Source organism: Hemitrygon akajei, chromosome 7 (assembly GCF_048418815.1).
Source record: "Hemitrygon akajei chromosome 7, sHemAka1.3, whole genome shotgun sequence".
Taxonomy (NCBI): Eukaryota; Metazoa; Chordata; class Chondrichthyes; order Myliobatiformes; family Dasyatidae; genus Hemitrygon; species Hemitrygon akajei.
In genome coordinates, this window is record NC_133130.1 from 14,480,858 (window position 1) to 14,501,711 (window position 20,854).

Sequence of the window (20,854 nt, forward strand, 5' to 3'; positions counted from 1 at the left end):
GCTGAAACATTCTTGGCAAAGGGTATCAAATGGCTGCCTGAGACTGAGGAGTCAAATTTAAGCCCGGTCTGCTGGCAAGTCCTTCACAAACAGACTTTGAACCACTGATTGTTCTCAGACGATGGGATGGTGTGTATTAAACTGGAGGTGTGGTGAGGTTAAACACAGTATGATAAATAACTAGGCATCAGATTGCAGACTGATAAGTAAATCACATGATCAATACCTTCTTAACTAAATTGAAAATGTTACCCCACTCTTTAAGAAGAGAGAGAGGCAGAAGAAAGGAAATTACTGGCTAGTTCGTCTGACTCCAGTCGTTGGAAAGATTTTGGGGTACTTAGAGGCGCATGGTAAAATAGACCAGTTTGGATTCCGAGAGGGGAAATCTGCCCGACAAATCTATTGGAATTCTTTGAGGAAAGAACAGACAGGATAGACAAAGGAGAGTCGGTGGATGTTGTTTACTTGTGTATGAAGAAGTCCTTTGACGAGGAGCTGCATGTGAGGCTGCTAAGCAAAGCAAGGGGTCGGCATGGTAGCATAGTGGTTAGCAAACACTTTACAACACCAGCAGCCGGTTCAGTCGCCTCTGCTGCCCACGACCATGTGGGTTTCCTGCGGGTGCTCCAGTTTCCTCCCACAATCCAAAGGCATTTCGGTTGGTCGGTGTCCCGTGATTATGCTAGGATTAAATCGGGAGATTGCTGGGCCCCACACCTCCTCCCTCACTACCATTTAGGGTCCCGGAGAGCCCTTTGGGTGGTGTAATTGATGGCTTTGCATCGTCCGCAAACCTGGAGTTTTGAAGAAGACTTAGATTGGGAGAATGTGCAAAGAAGTGGCAGTGTATGGCTGTGCACTCTGGTAGAATAAACAAAGGCATTCTCCAACTATAGTCTGGTAAACTCAGATTACACTCAGTGGTCACTTCATTAGGTATGCTGTACACCTGCTCGTTAATGCGAATATCTAATCAGCCAATCATGTGCCAGCAAGTCAATGCATTAAAAACAGACACGGTCAAGAGGTTTGTTTAATGTATCGACCAGTGGTCCCCAAAGCATGCGCTACCGGGCCGCGAGGAAACGATATGATTTGGCGATATGAGTCAGCTGCAGACTGAACATGAGAATGAGAAGAAATGTAATCTAAGTAACTTTGAGGCGTGGAATGATGGTTGGTGCCAGACGGGGTGGTTCGAGTATCTTAGAAACTGCTTATCTTCTGGGATTTTAACGCTGTACAGACAATGGTGCAAAAAGTTTAAAAAAAATACAATATCCAGTGAGCATCAGTTCTGTGGGTGAAAATGCCTTGTTAATGAGGGAGGTCAGAGGAGAACGGCCAGACTGGCTCATGCTGACAGGAAGGCGACAGTCACCCAAATGACCACACGATACAAGAGTAGTGCGCAGAAGAACATCTTTGAATGCATAATGTGCCAAGCCTTGAAGTGAATGGTCTACAGTAGCAGAAGAAAACAAGCATACCTAATAAAGTGGCCACTGAGTCTATGTCAATTATACCTTTAGATTCATTTTCTTGTGGGCACTTCCAGGAAAATAAAGAAATGCAAAAGAATTCAGGAAAAATTTGTGGGGATTTCCAGGTTGTGTGCCTTTGCCTATTTTAGTGCATGCTGTCTCGGAAGACTGACCTTGGATTTCCAGACTTTCCATCTAATTATGTTGCCGGGTCTCTACTGAAAGATGTAATTATTTAACCGCAATTAAATTATGAACACGGGAGGGCCAATTCAGCCATTACCAACATTCCTCCCGCACCAGTAGTTCATGGGTTGAAGTGATCCATGGTGGATCCATTTACACACAGTGATACACGTAGTTTCTCCCAGTCACCACAGTGTAAATGCTCTGTTAATGTGGGATACCACATCCCTGACCAAGTCAAACGACATAGAGCACTGACTCATTCACATCTATCCAAAGACTACAGAGTATTGAATACAGAACGGAATGGCACAATACAGCCCATGATGTTGTGCTTTTTAACCATCTCTATAGAATAGCAACTATACCAGGATCAGTGAAAGATCAACCAGAGTGCAGAAGACAACAAACTGCATGTGCAAATAATAAATAGCAATAAATAACGAGAACATGATATAACATGATAAAGAGTCCTTAAAGTGAGATCATTGATTGTGGGAACATTTCAATGGATGGGCAAGTGAGTGTTGTTAACCCCTTTGTTCAAGAGACTGATGGTTGAGGGGTGGTAACTGTTACTGAACCAGGCGGTGTGATTCCTGAGGTACCTGTGCGTTCTACATGACAGCAGCAGCGAGAAAAAAGAATGACCTAGGTGCTGAGGATCTCTGATCAGTGTCAGAATCAAGTTTATTATCACTAGCTTTTAGGATATGAAATTTCTTATCCTGCAGCAACAGTACAGTACAAAAGGATACCTTTATGATAAGTTAGAAAATAAATAAATATTGCAAAAAAAGAATAACAACATAGTGTGCATGGGTTGATTGTCCATTCAGCAATCTGATTGCAGAGGGAAAGAAACTATTCCTAAAGGGTTGAGTGTGTGTCGTCAGGCTCCTGTACTTCCTCCCTGACAGTAACAATGAGAGCAAGTCATGACCTGGATGGTGAGGGTCTTTAGTGGTGGATACTCGCTTCTGGATGCATCACCTACTGAAGATGTCCTCAGTGGGAGAGGGCTGTGTCTGTGATGGAGCACTGCGTGCGATTTGGAATGGGTCTTTTGTTATACAAGTTGTTCCCCGTTGAGGACTAATGGGTAAGTATCCAGGACATCTTCAAGAAGCAATGCCACAGAATGGCTGCATCCATCACGAAGGACCCCCATCACCCAGAACATGCCCTCTTCTCATTGCCACCATCAGGGAGGAAGTACAGGAGCCTGAAGACACACACTCAACAATTGAGGAACAGCTTCTTCCCCTCTGCCATCAGATATCTGAATGGACATTGAACCCATGGACACTACCTCACTACATTTTTTTTCTCTTTTTGCACTATTTATTTAATGTAACTATTTTATATGTATATACTTACTGTAATTCACAGTTTTTTCTCTATTATTATGTATTATATTGCACTACTGCCACAAAGAAAACACACTTCACAACGTACGCCGGTGTATTAAACTGGATTTTGATTCTGTTTCTGATAAATGCTGGTAGTGAGGAGAGGGAGAGAGACGGAGAGAAAAAGGGGAAGAGGGAGAGGGAAAAAAAGCAATTCCCCATGGAAACAGGCCTGTCAGCTCAAATTGTCCACACTGACCAAGATAGCCAACTAATCTTGTCCCATTTGATTGAGTTTGGCCCATTTCCCATCTCCCTTGACATCTTTCCCACAATATTGTCTTTTCTGTGCAGGTTACAGTGTGTTTGTCGTGGGGGTGGCTGACATTGACATCAATGAGTTGAAAAACATTGGCAGCAAACCCAGTGAGAGGCATCTCTTCTTTGTGGATGACTTTGATGCCTTCGAGAAGATTCAGGATCAGCTCATCACCTTCCTTTGTGAAACAGCAACTTCAAGTGAGTTGTTCCTCTCCATGTCACCGATGGTCAACGCTTCCCTCCTCTGATGAAACACTTCAGATGCTGGAAATATGAAATGAAAACACTAAACTCCAGATATATTCAGCAGGTCAGGCAGCATCTCTGGAGAGAGAAACAGTTCAGTGACATTTATAACTGGAAAATGTGGGGAAGGAAGACTGCAGATGAACGGGTTGGTGCAGGCAAATGGGATGCCTCTAAAGGAATGTCCAAAAATGCCAGGTGACACAGACAATGCTGGTGTAATAGTGAAATGTTACTATTAATTCAGTAGGTCAGATAGTATCTATGCAAATGAGTTGAAATTTCAGGCTGAGACCCTTCACAGGAAGGAGACCTGAAGAAGGGTCCTGACCCAAAGATGTTGCCTGACCTGCTGAGTCCGTCAGTGTTTTGTGCGTGTTACTCTCGATTTCCATCATCTGCAGAATCTCTTGTGAATTTCTTTTCCTATTAATGTCTATTTTTTTGTTTTATTGCAGCTTGTCCACTGATATATCTCAATGGATTCACAACACCAGGTAAGGGGACATTGGTATGATTTTTGTTTCCTTGCCGAAAAGGCAAGAGAATGGGGCTGAGATGGAGAGTAAATCAGTCATGCTGGAATGACGGTGCAGACTTGATGGGCAGAGTGACCTAATTCTGTTCCTCTCTCTTATGTATTATGAGACCGACATTACTAAGAATGAGGGTGACAAAGTAGTGTAGCAGTTCATGTGTGGTTCCAGCAAGCTGGGTGCAATTCCCACCACTGTCATTAAGGAGTTTGCATGTCCTCTCCGTGACCGCTAAGGTTTCCTCTGGCCACATTGCAAAGATGCACAAGTTAGTAGGTTAATTAGTCAAAGTATATATTACCATGCTGTATCTCTAGATAAATAAATATATGTGATCTGGTACTGGAGTGTGGCTTTCAAAATTTGGTTAAATTATTGTTTATACAATATTCTTCTTAAAATTACAGCCTTGTAAGGCTGTATCAGAGGTCATCTCTCCACTGCATGTTTACACTACCCCTCATGAGTCTTTCTCATGATCATTATTGTTGTCACGTTTCAGTGAAAAGATTCTCTTGCATATTAGTCATATCGATCAACTACCCATCCCTGCACCCCTTCCTATTTTCTTCTCTCCCTCTCACTCTCCCACTCTCCCTCACACACTCTCTCTCTCTCCTCTTTCCTTCTCTCTCCTCCCTCTCTCTCTCCCTCCCTCACACCCCTTCTCTCCCCCCTTCCTCTCCTCCCTCCCTCTCTTCCCTCTCATCCCTCTCCCTCCTTCTCCTTCCTTCCTCTCTCTCCTCCCTATCCCCTCTCCCTCCCCTCTTTTTCCTTCTCCCTCTCCCTCCCTCCCTCTCCCCCCTCCCCTCTCCCCCTCTCTCCACCACCCTCTCCCCACTCCCCCTCTCCACCTTCTTCCACTCTCCATCCTCTCCTGCTCTCCTCCCCCTCTCTCTCCCCCTCTCTCTCCCCCTCTCTCTCCCCCTCTCTCCCCCTCTCTCTCCCCCTCTCTCTCCCCCTCTCTCTCCCCCTCTCTCTCCCCCTCTCTCTCCCCCTCTCTCTCCCCCTCTCTCTCCCCCTCTCTCTCCCCCTCTCTCTCCCCCTCTCTCTCCCTCTCTCCCCCCTCTCTCCCCCCTCTCTCCCCCCTCTCTCCCCCCACTCTCCTCCCTCTCTCCCCCCTCTCTCCCCCTCTCTCTCCCCCCTCTCTCCCCCTCTCTCCCCCCTCTCCCTCCTCTCCCCCCCCCTCTCTCCCCCCCTCTCTCCCCCCCTCACTCCCCCCCTCTCTCCCCCTCTCTCTCCCCTCTCCCCCCCTCTCCCCCCCCTCCCCTTCTCCCCCCCTCTCTCCCCCCTCTCCCCCCCCCTCTCCCCCCTCTCCTCTCCCCTCCTCTCCCCCCTCTCTCTCCCCCTCTCTCTCCCCTCTCTCTCCCCCTCTCTCCCCCTCTCTCCCCCCTCTCCTCCCTCCCCCTCTCCCTCCCCCTCTCCCTCCCCCCCTCTCTCCTCTCCCCCTCTCTCTCCCCCCTCTCTCTCCCCCCTCTCTCTCCCCCCTCTCTCTCCCCCCTCTCTCTCCCCCCTCTCTCTCCCCCCTCTCTCTCCCCCCTCTCTCTCCCCCCTCTCTCTCCCCCTCTCTCTCTCCCCCCTCTCTCTCCCCCCTCTCTCTCCCCCCTCTCTCTCCCCCTCTCTCTCCCCCTCTCTCTCCCCCTCTCTCTCCCCCTCTCTCTCCCCCCTCTCTCTCCCCCCTCTCTCTCCCCCCTCTCTCTCTCCCCCTCTCTCTCCCCCTCTCTCTCCCCCTCTCTCTCCCCCTCTCTCTCCCCCCTCTCTCTCCCCCCTCTCTCTCCCCCTCTCTCTCCCCCTCTCTCCTTCTCCCTCTCTCCTTCTCCCTTTCTCCCCCCCTCTCTCCTTCTCCCTTTCTGCTCTCCCCAATGGAAAAGTTTCAGATGTGTGTGAGCATTTCCAGACATGGTCTGGCAGCTCAGTGAACTGATCTGAATCATGTTCATTCTCACTGGTCTGTGTCATAAAAATTGTTCTTTTTGATACCAGCACAGTGGAAGGATAAGAATATTGCTCGAAGCTACAATAAAATAAATAAATAAAACCGTGTGAAAAGGGAGCAGAGTAGTGAGGTAGTGTTCATGGACCAATCCGATAGCGGAGGGGAAGAAGCTGTTCCTAAAATGTTGCGTGTAGGTGCCTTTGGGCTCCGTGACAATGTGTGTGGGAGGGTGGGAGATCTAGATACAGATTTAATTATCACATCTACATCGAAACTTACAGTGAAATGAGAGCAAAAGGTGGGAGGAATGGGGTTTGCTTTGTGCTTTGCTGTGTCCTGTGTGGTCCTGCGAAGTACTGTGGACATGTTATGTTGGCACCGGAATGTGTGATGGCACATGTGGGCTGCCCCCAGGATATCCTTGGGTCTCACAGTCATAGAGAAGTACAGCACAGAAACAGGCCCTTTGGCCCATCTACTCCATGCTGAATCCATTTAAACTGCCTACTCCCATCGACCTGCACTGGGACCAGAGCCCTCCATACCCCTACCATCCACGTACCTATTCAAACCTCTCTTAAAAGTTGTGCTACACCTCATTCCACAATCTCATGGCCCTCTGAGTGAAGAAGTCCCCCCTCGTGTTCCCCTTAAGCTTTTCATCTTTCATCCTTAACCTCTGACCTCTGGTTATAGACCCACCCAATTTGTGTTGATTGGTTGTTATTAGGTCTTGTTGGTTGTTAATAGATATGTTGTATTCCATTGTATGTTTTGATGTACCTGTGTTAAATAAATCTAAATTTGAATCCCGTCACTCATCCTTAGTGGCAGTTAACTCCTTTATTGCACAGGAAGAGCTTGATCTTCCTACTGGAGTAAGTCAAGTGGACACATGCCAACTTGAGGCACCATGTCACTCAACTGACAGACCATAAAACCATAAGGTATAGGAGCAGAATTAGGCCATGTGGCCCATTGAGTCTGTTCCGCCATTTCATCATGGCTGATCCATTTTTCCCTCACAGTCCCAATCTCCTGCCTTCGTCCTGTATCCTTTCATGCCCTGACTAATCAAGAATCTATCAACCTCTGCCTTAAATAAAAGCAGTGACTTAGCCTCCACAACTGACTGTGGCACCAAATTCCACAGATTCACCACCCTCTGGCTAAAGATTTGAATAGTTATTACCACACATTCCGGCGTCAACAAAGCATGCCCACAATGCTTGGCAGAAGAACACAGAATGCAAATCCAACAGGATTTCACTACTCTGCCATTATATGATACAGAGTTTACATTATATAGGAGACTGGATGTCTAATATAAAGTTTTTATGGCCTTTTTTTAAGGTTTCAGAATGCTGGAGGCGTTCAATATGACAGTGAAAGATGCCGCATCTCTCCCTGGAGTGTCTATGGAGCCGGGGACATTCAACAGCTTTACGGCTTACAGGATTCATAAGGATGCAAGCCTTCAGCAACCTACAATGTAAGTTAGCAGTGCTCACAGCTTGATTACATTTTACACTATAATACCATAAGATATAAGAGCAGAATTAGGCCATTTGGCCCATCGAGTCTGCTGCGCAGTTTCATCTTGGCTGATCCAATTTTCCTCTCAGCCCCAATCTCCTGCTTCTCCCCGCGTCCCTTCGTGCCCTTGGGGCCATGGGTCAAAGCTCTATTTTGTAGTTGGTCCTGAGTAAACCTCTTTCTGTGTCTAGCCTGTGGAATCATAAGACATAGGAATAGAATTAGGCCATTCTTCTAAACTCCAGTGACTACAGACCCAGAGCCTTCAAACACTCCTCATGCATTAATCCTTTCATTCCCAGAATCAGTCTCATGAACCTCCTTTGGATCCTCTCCAGTGCCAGCATATCCCTCCTTAGACATGAGGCCCAAATAGATATCCTTGGCTGGAAATTGATATCATTGTTTGAAATCCCTGTTGGCCATAGTTCAACAATGAAGTTTCTGGCTCTGTATGTTAAAGTTGTCAAGAACCACCTCAGAGACTAGAGTAAAGAATTAAAGATGGCATCTTGATGCAGTGTTGAGGGCCCCCGAGGGAGTTATACACTTAAGTCTGAATTCCAGTATTATCTGCTGTACCTAAAAGTAGTTGTCTAGCAAGTACAACTATCACATAAGCTTCCTTGAAAGTGAAGCAGCTGGATTAGCATGCAACACACACAAAAAACAGCAGGTCAAGCAGCATCTATGGAGGGCAATAAACAGCCGATCCAAAGCAGAGTCCGTTTATTCCCCTCCTTAGATGCTGCCTGACCTGCTGAGTTCTTCAAGCATTTTGAGGGTGTTCTTAAGCCTAAAATTTTGAGGGCATTTTCAAGGTGACATTCAAGATCCAAGATTGCTTAATGTAATTTCCAATACACAAGTGTAAAGGAAAACAAAATAATCGTTACTCTCGATCCAACGCAGCACAAAAAAAATGTAAGGTAAAGAACATAATAATGATAAAAACACAATAAATATAAGTACTTAAGTTAGCTTATGTACACAGATTGATTATATGTCCATAAAGTGACACTAGGCACGGGAGTATCTGTACATAAGGTGACTCTGATAGGAAATGATAAAGTAGTGGTGGGAGGGGTGAGTTAATTAGTGGAGGTGTTAATCAACCTTACTGCTTGGGGAAAGGAACTGTTTTGGAGTCTGGTGATCCGGGCGTGGAAGCTACGTAGTAGCCTCCTCCCTGATGGGAGTGGGACAAACAGTCCGTCAACAAGGTGGCTGGGGTCCTTCGTGATGTTACTGGTCCTTTTCTGGTACCTGTTCTTGGTGGTGGGGAGGCTAGTGCCGGTTACGTGCTGGGCAGTTTTGACTACTGGCTGTGGAACCTTCCTGACCGTCACAGTGCAGTTTCCATACCAGAAGAAGGAGCTCTGAGGGGCCCTTTTTTCACTCAGAACACGATGAGTATGTGGAAGGTGCTGCCAGAGAAGGGGTGGAAACAGATACAGTTACTGAGTTTTAAGGCGATACAGACCATTAGTAAATGCTACTGCTAGGCACACAAAATTAAGTATTCGCTCACTTTGCTGACTCCCTGAAGGAAGTGCCTTTTCTGATTTATTTCCACAGCAAGACATGTTCTCATTTTCCAGTGACTGATTTATATTTCCATTCGATGACTTAATTTTACTGTGTAAAAAGTGTATATCAGAAAGGGCTACAGTTTTTTCAAATATCGTTGGGAGACTTTGTAGTTTCAACGTGGTTTTTCAATAAATGGCAGTTTATTACCCAACGTTTACATACTGACCTACCACTGAACTGACAGATTTTCTATATTGTTAGAACTGCAAAAAAAAACAAGAGTGAATCGAGTAGAAACATAAAACTTTAAGAGGATTGAACAGACTAGAACTCTGGAGCGCAATCCGCCCCAGAAGATTTCATTTTCCACATTTCCCAAGAAAGACTCTCTTGTGTTTATGATTTGCTGCTCCCTGAAGAAGTTTAAATCTTCTCTTCGACAGGGATTCAGTGGCAACCCCTCTCATTGCTGCCCCCTCTCTGGTCTCAGCTGCTCTCTAACTCTCTGATCACAGTACTCATCCAAACTCCTCCTTCCGCTCCCCCCACCTTTTTTTCTGGCTCCTGGCCCTTTTTTTCCAATCCTAGTGAAGGGTCTCGGCCTGTAATGTCAGCTCTTTATTGCCCTCCATAGAGGCTGCCTGACCTGCTGAGTTCCTCCAGCACTTTGTGTGTGTTGCTCTGGATTTCCAGCATCTGTTGTGTTCAAAATACTCGCAAGAAAGTGATTCTCAGGGTACTATATGGTGACATATGTGGACTTCGATAATAAATTTACTTTAAACTTTGAACTATGTCCACCCACTGAAAAAGATACAGAGAAGAGTTATTGGCGTTGTGTCAGGGAAGAGGTATTTTTCTCCAGTCTCCAGTGATACCTATACTTCAATATCTAAATTATTTTTATATAGCTCTTCATTCTTTCTAACTATTGGATGTTGCTTTTAGTTGTATACACAAAGTACGTATTGCTTTTGGTTGAATGTTGCAACAGCATTTCACAACAAATGTATATGGTGACTAAAGCTGATTATTGATCCCATTTAGGAAGTCAGTAAGGTTGAAAGAGAACAGGGAAAATTTAAAGGGATGTTGCCAAGACTTGAGGACCTGAGTTACGGTATAAGGCAAGGTTGAGTAAGTTAGGACTTAATTCACTAGTGTGCAGGAAGTTAAGGAGAGATTTGATAGAGGCATACAAAATTATGAGGGGTAGAGATAGAGTAAGTGCAAGCAGGCTTTTTCCACTGAGGTTGGGTGAGACTAGGACTAGAGGTCATGGATTAAGGGTGAAACTTGAAATATTTAAGGGGGACATGAAGGGAAGCTTCTTCATTCGTAAGGTGGTGAGAGAGTGGAACGAAATGCCTGTGAAATGCGGGTTTGATTTCACCATTTCAGAAGAATTTGGATAAATACGTGAATGAGCAGGAGATGAAGGGCTATGGTTTATGTGCAGGTTGATGGGAATAGGCAGAGAAATTGTTTGGCATGGACTAGATGGGCCAAAGGGCCTGTTTCCATGCTGCAGTGCTCTATGACTCTCTTCAAATTACTGGATTGATATTCAAATGTCTGGACTATTGATCTGGAGACATTAGATGGTGTCCTGTCAGGAGCTATATTCTGATGATGAGGATAATCTGGAATTTGAATAGAAACAACAAGATCAGTGACAGTGAAGGTATTGGGTATTGTAGAGACCCATCTGAGGCACTAAAGTCTGTAAGGGAAGGACGTCCACCAGTTGAACTGCATTGGCTGATTTCTAAACCACCAATCATGGATCCTCCAGTCAGGTCTCATATATTAGAAGGAAGCAAATACGGGATTACAAGGTGGCGTGGTAGCGTAGTGGTTAGCGCAGTACTTTATAGCAGAAGCGCTAAGATCAGAATTCAATTTGCACCACTGTCTGTTCAGAGTTTGTGCATTCTCCCCGTGACCCTGTGTGTTTCCTCCAGGTGCTCTGGTTTCCTCCCACCTTCCAAAGACACACGTGTTAGTAGGCTAATTAGTCACATGTGCAACCAGTTGGTGCGGGCTAGGGCTGGGAGGGATTGTTACATGCTCTATCTCTAAATAAATTAAAACTTTAATGGCTGACTCATACCTTCCCTCCAAAGTGACCCAGCAAGCCATATGTTATTTAAATGAACATAGGACAAGGATATAGAACAGTACAGCACAGTATGGCCCTTCAGCCCATCAGGTTCTGCTGACCTATATAGACCTACTTCACGAAGATGGTTATGTGAAAGACTGTTATCCCCAGAGGAGAGAATGTAAAAAGCAGGTGACAAGAGAGGGTCCAAAGGAGATTCACAAGAATGATCCTGGGAATGAAGTGGTTAATGTATGAGGAGCGTTTGATGGCTGCAGTTGCTAGAGTTTAGAAGAATGAGGGGGATGTCATTGAAACCTATTAAATATTGAAAGTCTCAGATAGAGTGGATGAGCGGATGATGTTTTCTGTAGTGACGGAGTCTAGGACCAGAGGACACAGTCTCAGAATAGAAGGTTGTCCCTTTGGAACAGAGATGAGGTGGAATTTTTTTTAGCACGAGGGTATTAAATCTGTGGAATTCATTGCCATAAATGGCTCTGGAGGCCAAGCTATTGGTTATATTTAAAGCAGAAGATGGTAGTTGCTGATCAGTCAGGGTGTCAAAGGTTACAGGGAGAAGGCAGGAGAATTTGAGAGGGAAAATAAATCAGCCACGGTGGAATGGTGGAACAGACTGATGGGCAAATGGCCAAGTTCTGCTCTTGTGTCTTATGGTCTTATGGACAGATATGCTGAAAATCACGAGGCTTTTTTAAAGTGAAAAAATGAGAGGAGGCTATTCAAACCTCTGTAGTGCTGGATGGTGCTCTATCCAACAGAGGAGGTTTCAGATAAAAAGAACATAAATAACTTTTTTGTTGTGAACTGTAGTGTAACTGAAAGGAGAGTGGACACAGATGAAATACAAACTTTCTGAGAGAGTTGGCGACGGGATTCAAAAGGAAAAATTTTCATACTTGGTGAAGCGTAGAGTCGGGCTTAACTGAAATCTTTTTCGGAGTACTGGCACAAACACTAAATGTTTTATAAATATTAATAATGGTGCTTTTCTCAGTCTTTCCGACATTTAGTATTAGAGTTGGAACTGGTTTATTATTGTGACATGTTCCGAGATACAGTGAAAAGCTTGCCTTGCATGCTGTTCATACAGATCACATGGTTACGCAGTGCATTGAGGTAGAACAAGGTAAAATAGTAATAGTGCAGAATAAAGTGAAACAGATACAGAGAAAGTGCAGTGCAGGTAAACAAAAGGGGCAAGATCACAACGAGGTAGGTTGAGGCCAAAAATCTGCCTTCTTGTACAAGAGGCCCATTCAAGAGTCTGATGACTACGAGATGAAAACTGTCCTTGAGCCTGCTGGTACGGGATTTCAGGCCTTTGTAGGTTCTAGCTGATGGGAGGAGGTATAAGAGGGAATGTCTGGGTGAGTTACTGAGGTATAAGAGGGAATGTTTGGGTGAGTTACTGAGGCAGCAAGAAGTGTAGACAGAGATCATGGAGGGAAGGCTGGTTCTTGTCATGTGCCGAGCTTGTCCACAACTCTGAGCAGTTTCTTACGGCCACGTGCAGAACACCTTCTCTACCACTAGATGAAAAATCTCTCCACATCCACTCTATCTAGACCTTTCAATATTTGATAGATTTCAGTAAGATCCTTCCTCTTTCTTCTGAACTTGAGCAAGTACAGGTCCAGAACCATCAAATCCTCCTCACAAATCAACCTTTTCATTCCTGAGATCATTTCCAGGAACCTCCTCTGGATGCTCTCCAATGCAAGCACGCTTCACCCTCCTAACGAAAAAAGAGGTGCTGTCTCATTACAATTTTTTCTAAATCTAGGTGTTGAATAATTTGTTTAAAACTAGTCTGTTAGTACAATGTGGGTCCAAACATAACTAGAGTCCCAGAAAAGTACAGAAAAGAAACAGGCCCTTCAGCCCATCTAGTCCATAGTGATCCATTTAAACTGCCTACTCCCATCGACCTGCAGCTGGACCATAGCACTCCATACCCCTTCCCATCCATATACCTATCCAAACATGGAAATCATATGCACCACTTGTTCTGGCAGCTTGTTCCACATTCTCACAACCCTCTGAGTGAAAAAGTTTTCCCTCAGGTTACCCCTAAACTTTTCACCTTTCATCCGGATATCAGGGAACTTTGGCAAAATCGATGGAAGAGCTGTAATGAAATGAAGAGTTAAGTTTATGAGCTATTTATGGAGAACTGAATTTACATTTTGTAGATGAGAACAGTACTTCAACTGGGTCTTGGTCAGTGTAGTATTACTGTCTAACTTTAACCTCTAGTTCAGACTTGGTAAGGTAAACCACAAGGAACAAAGCAAGAGAGACTGGGAACTCAATCAGGTGATGTCAGTTTTTTTTTCTGAAGGGAGATGAAGGTGTCTATATCAAACAATCTCCTGGAAGTCTAGACGTTTCCTGATGTGGGTGAGTCTAGGACCAGCGGGCACAACCTCAGAATACGAGCCAGAGAGTGGTGAATCTGTGGAATTCACTGCCACGGATTGCTGTGGAGGCCAAGTCACTGGGATACATTGAATTTTGTTTAATTGGGCCATCTGTAATCAGAGCAGCCACTAATTTGGGGCAACTCTTAAAGAACAGAATAGCTGGGATTTGTGTTGCTTATTTGGGACAGTATGATGCTTAATTGGGACAAGAGGCTGCTGCTGAACAGTTTCTAATGAGCATCAGTCGTGTGCACTTGTTTGGCTGTTAGACACCACACAGTGCTTAGAGTGAATAGTTTCTAAATAGCGTCAGATGTGTGTGTTTCTGTTCAAAAATCACTGATTTTTGTCACAGATGTTGGCAAGAAATAAGTGGTAAGACAATTCAGAATAGTTTTACTCTCTGTGGTTTTGAGCATTCAGGCTTGGAGATGCCAGAAATGGCAGGGAATGAAAATAAACTGATTTCACTACTTCAACAAGTTAGAAATTACAAAGACTTTGAAGGTATCGTAACTCATTTTGAATGAGGATTTGGAAAACATGATCTTTGATAGCATTGTATGAAGGCAGTCCATTATCTGCACTGATTTTGTTCATTTGCAGTCCAGCAAAAGAACACGGCAGTGTACACTAGATGAGTTCCTCTGTTAACAATCAGCAACTAATACATAGTTTTATGGTACTGTAATGTTATTAGTAGTATTCTAATTTGTTCTGTATTTCATTTTAATACACAATTTGTTACTCAGTTAAATGGTGGTTTATCTTTTTGTACATTTGTAACTATTTCCATGAAACTTTGGCTAATTGGGGCAGCCACTTAATTGGACCAAAATGTGCTGGTCCTGATGTGTCCCAATTAAATGTATTGTATTTAAAGCAAAATTTGATAGGTTCTTGATTAGTCAGAGCATCAAAGGAGAAGGCAAGGGAAAGGGGTTGAGAGGGATAATTAATCAGCCTTGATTGAATGGCAGAACAGAAGCAGTTGACTGAATGGCCTAATTCTGCTCATATATCTTACAGCTTTATGATCTGACTCAATGGGTTGAGCAGTATTTGAGGGAGTAAAGGAGCTATTGACTTCTGATGCACCTTCCAGGGTTTCAGTCCAAAACATCGACGTTTCCCTTCCTCCGTGAAGGCTGCTTCCCACTGAAATTTTCCAGAGGATTGTTAGCTCAGACTGCAGCATCTGCAATCCCTTGTGTCTCCAAGGATTCTTCCGTCACTGAGGGACAGTAGAAGCATTTGCTTGCAATCCTTGAGATACATCAGCAAGCAGAATCACAGAATGGTAATACCACTGTGACCAGTATGTCTTCATAAGAAAGTAGGAGCTTGGCTTGTCTGGACACCATTAAATATAATCATAACTCTTAACTCTTCAGTACCACATCACCATAACCACCGTACTGCAATCTTCCAAGTATTTCTTGAGTAAGATCAGTGATCTAGCTGGACTCATTCACCCACTTGCTCTACATAAACTTGCAGTTTATGGATTATTTTCTTTAGAAGAGAGGAGGCTTGAGGGAGAATTTAATTGACTTTTCTCAACTTAGAGGAGCCTTAGTAAAGTAAATAGGAAATATATTTTTCCTCTAGCAGAAGGGTCAAAAACTGTTTGGAAAAATGTTAGAGTGGAGATGAAAAACTATGTTTTCATCTTGGGGGTTGATGAGGTCTGGAACTCATTACCTGTAAAGGAGAAGGAGGAGACAGAAACTTTATGTTTTTAAAAAATGTGTGGGCATACTTGAAGGGTCTGTAACCTGTGCATCTATTGCTCCATTGCTAGATGTGTGATTTAGGTTGGAGAATATTTTTCTTGTCAGAAGAAATACAATGGAATGAATGGACTCCAGCTGTGTTATACAGTGCATTTTCAGAATTTCTATGCTGGTTTCATCCAAATTCAAGTTCAAGCTTAATTATTATGCAACCATTCAGAACTATAGCCAAATGAAACAGCATTCCTCTGGAGCCAAGTTGCAAAACACATCACCAAAAGCACACTGCACAGAGGATAAATAGAACATACGGTATCCAATTTCAGAAAAAAGATACAGTCACCAAGAGAGAAAAAAATAATATACGAGGGGTGATTGATAAGTTCATGGCCTAAGGTAGAAAGAGTCAGTTTTAGATACGCTAGCACATTTATTTTCCTACATTTACACACTTAGTCCAGCGGTTGTGGAGCATACGGATCCCTTCTTTGTAGAAGTCAGCGATTTGGACCTCCAATAGTGATCCACAGCATTGGGTGATTGATAAGTTTGTGGCCCAAGGTAGAAGAAGACGAGTTATTAACTTCAAACTTCCTGCATCTTCACTCAAAGAGTTGAACTGTACGTGCATGTAACGAGAGCTGTATAACTCATCACTTTCTACCTTAGGCCACGAACTTATCAATCACCCCTGCTGTGGACCACCTGGAGCTCCAAAACACTTTTGTTACATACACATGCAGTTCAACTCTGTGAGTGATAATGCAGAAAGTTTCGAGTTAATAACTCACCTCCTTCTACCATGGGCCACGAACTTATGAATCAACACTGCTGTGGACCACTTCTACAAAGAAGGGATCCATATGCTCCACGACCGCTGGACTAAGTGTGTAAATGTAGGAGGGGATTATGTTGAAAAATAAATGTGCTAGGTTTGCTAAAATTGACTCCTTCTACCTTAGACCACGAGCTTATCAATCACCCCTCGTAGCTCGAGACCCTGTGAGGCATGGCTAGATTGATGGTATGTTGTCCTGGTCCAGTTTGATCTTCCACTGAGCAAACACTGGAAGGCAGCATGAATCAAACATCGAAGGGCATCCATGCTTCCTTTTGATCAGTTAGGTTCTGGGTTCTGGATGGCCAATTAACTCTGTTTATTGTCCAACAGAGACATCCATCCAAGTGGCTTGCCGTCAGCCTACACCATTATGATGCTTTTCCGCATCCTCCAAACCACCACTTCTGAACCCTTTACCATCTGGCAGATAGTCGACGAAGACTACAAGCCAGAAGTTGGAGTTCTTCTAGATGGTAAGTTGCATTTCTCATTGTAAGTTGCAAGGATAACTTGTAAGAGCAAGAGAGGGGGAAAATTAGCGAGGTAGTGGACATAGGTTCATTGTCCATTCAGAAATCTAATGGCAGTGGGGTAACAGCTTTTCCTGAAACATTGAGTGTGTGTATTTAGGCTCCTTTACCTCCTCCTTGATGGTCGCAATGAGAAGGGAGCATGTTATGGATGATGGGGGTCCTTAATGATGGATGCCGCCTTTTTGAAGGTGTCATGGATGCTGGTGAGGCTAGTCCCAATGATTTTGACACTCCAGATTAATGGAGTGTACTGTGTATTTCATCAGTAAACTACATCTAGTAATCATTTGATTCCTCATGTTACAGGTAACAGCCAAACACTATCATACTTTAACAAGGATGAGAGAGGAGAATCTCAGACTATCACATTTGATAATGAAGATGTAAAGAAACTATTTTATGGAAACTTCCATAAGGTCAGTCTTTGTGTTGTTTTTCTTGATGGATTTTTATATACTCGTGGATAAAGCATGTCTCTTGTCACTGGATAGCTACTTGGTCCTTGAGACGTTGGGAAGGCAGTGTTTGCAAGAATGCAGCCTCTAGGGCAGGAATTCCCATCCCTTTTTATGCCATGGATTCTTAACCATTAACAGAGGGGTCTGTAGATCCCATATTATGAACCCCTGCTCTAGAGCAAAGGTATAGGCCATTTCAAGGTTATACTTTAATAGAACATAATACATTAGGGCCATTGGCTCACGATGTTATGCCAACCCTTTAACCTACTGTAAGGTCAATCTAACCCTTCCTACATAGCCCTCTATTTTTCTATCTAAGAGTTTCTTAAGTGCTCCTAATGTATGTGGCTCTTTCGCCATCCCCTACAGTCCATTCTGCACACTCACCAGTCTCTGCATAAAGAATTTGTCTCTAACATCCCCCTGTACATTTCTGCAATCACTTTAAAATTATGTTCCCTTGAATTAGTAATTTCTGCCCTGAGAGAAAGTCTCTGGCTATCCACTCTGTTTGAAACCTCTATCATGTCACCTCTCATCCTCCTTTACTCCAAAGAGAAAAGGACTTGCTTGTTCAGTCGTGCTCTCAAATCCAGGCAACATCCTGGTAGATCTCCTCTGCATTCTCTCTAAAGCTTCAGACAGACAGACAGACATACTTTATTGATCCCGAGGGAAACTGGGTTTTGTTACAGTCGCACCAACCAAGAATAGTGTAGAAATATAGCAATATAAAACCATAAATAATTAAATAATAATAAGTTAATCATGCCAAGTGGAAATAAGTCCAGGGCCAGCCTATTGGCTCAGGGTTCTGACACTTCGAGAGAGGAGTTGTAAAGTTTGATGGCCACAGGTAGGAATGACTTCCACATCCTACTTATAAAGAGGCGACCAGAACTGAACACAATACTCCAAGTGTGGTCTAGCCAGGGTTTTATAGAGCTGCAACATTACCTCACGGCTCTTGAACTCAATCCCCTGACTATCGAAGGCCAGCACACCATACTCCTTAATAACAACCATATCAACATGCACAGTAACTTTGAGGGATGTTTGACTTGATTTCTTTAACTTTCAATCTACCTCTCAGTGAGGAAGACCTCATTATGTCCTGACGTAGACATCAAGCACCAGTACAGGTCACAATGGGTGAAGGAATCCTGATCAAATATAATGACACTTCAGTTTAACAACCAGTCATACAGACGTAGACATGTAGTAAAGAGGTGCAACCTGCTTTTTACCCAAAGGCCTGCTCTATTTCATGCGAGTAAACACCATTATGTCCAAATCAGCTTTAATATTACTGGCATATGTCATGAAATCTGTTATTTTGTGTGAGCAGTACATTACAATGCATAATAAAAAGAGCTATAAATTACAGTAAGAAATATATTGTATTTTGTATGGTGAGGCCTAACTTGGAGTATTCTATGTAGTTTTGGCCATCTACCTGCAGGAAAGATGCAAGTAACTTTGAAAGAGTACATAGAAAATTCACAAGAACAAGAATATTGCAAGGACTGGAGAACAAGTTATGAGGAAAAACTGAATAGGTTAGGATATTAGTCCCTTGAATGTAGAAGATGGTAGAAGAGCGTAGAAGGTGCCACACATGGGCTGCTTACCAGGTTAAGAGCCCATGGTATTACAGGAGAGTTGCTAACATGGCTAGAACATTGGCTCATTGGAAGGAGGCAGCGAGAGGGGAATAATAGGATCCTTGTCTGGTTGGCTGCCAGTGACTAGTGGTGTTCAACAGTGGGCGGTGTTGGGACCACTTATTTTATGCTGTATATCAATTAGTTAGGTGATTGAATAGATGGCTTCGTTGCCAAGTTTGCAGATGATATGAAAATTAGCGGAGGGGCAGGTAGTGTTGAGGAAACAGGCAGGACGCAGAAGGATGTAGACAGATTAGGAGAAGGGGCATGAAAGTAGCAAATGAAATACAATGTTGGAAAATGCATGGTCATGCACTTTGGTAGTGGAAATAAATATGCGGACTATTTTCTAAACAAGGAGAAAATCTAGGAATCTGAGAAGCAAAAGGACTTGGGAGTCCTTGTGCAGAACACCCTAAAGGTCGAGTCAGTGGTGAGGAAGGCAAATGCCATGTTAGCATCCATTTCAAGAGGTCTAGAATACAAGAGCAAGGATGTGATGCTGAGGCTTTATGAGGCACTGGCCTTGAGTATTGTGAACAGTTTTGAATCAGAATCAGGTTTGTTATCACCGGCATGTGACATGAAATATGTTAACTTAGCAGCAGCAGTTCAATGCAATACATAATCTAGCAGAGAGAAAAAAAAATACAACATAATAATAATGAATAAACAAGTAAATCAAAGATTTGCTGGCATCAGAAAAGATTTTCTGGCATTGGAGAGGGTCCAGAGGAGGTTCACAAGGATGATTCCAGGAATGAAAGGGTTATCATACGAGGAATGTTTGATGGCTCTGGGTCTGTACTCACTGGAATTCAGAAGGTTCATAACCTTTCGAATGTTGAAAGGCCTAGACAGAGTGGATGTGGAAAGGATGTTTCCCATGGTGGGGGAGTCTAGGACAAGAGGGCACAGCCTCAGGATAGAGGGGTGCCCTTTCATAATTAAATAAGTAGCACGAAAGGAGAGCAAAAAAATTATATTGAGGTCGTGTACATAGGTTCAGCGTCCATTCAGAAACCTGATGGTGGAGGGGAAGAAGCTGTTCCTGAAATATTGAGTGTGTGTCTTCAGAATCCTCTGCTTCCTCTCCAGTGGTAGCAATTAGAAGAAGGTATTTCCTGGATGATAGGGGCCCTTAATGATGGATGCTACCATCTTGAGACATCGCCTTTTGACGATGGTCTTGCTGCTGGGGATGGAGCTGGCTCACAGTGCAATTTTCTGCTGCTATTTTCAATTGTGTGCAGTGGCCACTCTGCACAAAATTGTGATGCGACCAGTTAGAACGGCCTTCGTGGTGCAACTGTAGAAATTTGCGAGCACCTTTGGTGACATACTAAATCTCTTCAAACTCTTCTCTGTTGGGCAGTTTACTGTTAATGTTTTTGCTTCCCCTTTGCTTCTACTTGTGGTTCTTATCAGCAGTTGAATGAGCTCTCAAAAAGTAAGAAACAGGATTGTCATTGATCACAAACAAAGCAAAGTATTGTGGCTGTTGAAAACTTTAAATATTGACCGAGGACATTGGGATAAACATACACACTGCCTGTGGAGTGAGAAGTAAGATTAATATTTCATGCCAACAACCAATTGTCAAAGATGATGGACACATATTCCAATTTATTTGCCAGAATATCCAAGTGACATCCAGGAACAGGCATTAGATCAGATAATTATCAAATTGGCCTTGACATCATGACTCATAGTCAAAAGAAGATCGGTCACTATATAGAGACACAAAGCATTACAATATAGAAATAGGCCTGTAGACCTTCTAGTCCATGCTGAACTGTTATTTTGCACATTCTGCTGTTATTCCCATCAACCTGTATTTGGACCATACCCCTCTGTACCTCACATCAGTGTACCTACCCAAACTTCCCTTAACTAATGAAATCATACCTGCATCCACTGCTTCCAGTGGCA

General features: G+C 43.6%; 1 protein-coding gene across 3 annotated transcripts in view; it reads left to right on the plus strand.

The window, feature by feature from the left end:
• The window catches only part of col12a1a (collagen, type XII, alpha 1a), a 367,155-nt gene that overhangs the window by 255,369 nt on the left and 90,932 nt on the right, over nucleotides 1-20,854 (plus strand). For all 3 annotated transcript variants that reach the window (XM_073050421.1, XM_073050420.1, XM_073050422.1), the window contains 5 exons: nucleotides 3,380-3,544; nucleotides 4,051-4,089; nucleotides 7,418-7,556; nucleotides 16,592-16,734; nucleotides 17,101-17,210. In XM_073050421.1, the coding sequence (XP_072906522.1) occupies nucleotides 3,380-3,544; nucleotides 4,051-4,089; nucleotides 7,418-7,556; nucleotides 16,592-16,734; nucleotides 17,101-17,210 (596 nt within the window). The remainder of the gene's footprint in view (nucleotides 1-3,379; nucleotides 3,545-4,050; nucleotides 4,090-7,417; nucleotides 7,557-16,591; nucleotides 16,735-17,100; nucleotides 17,211-20,854) is intronic.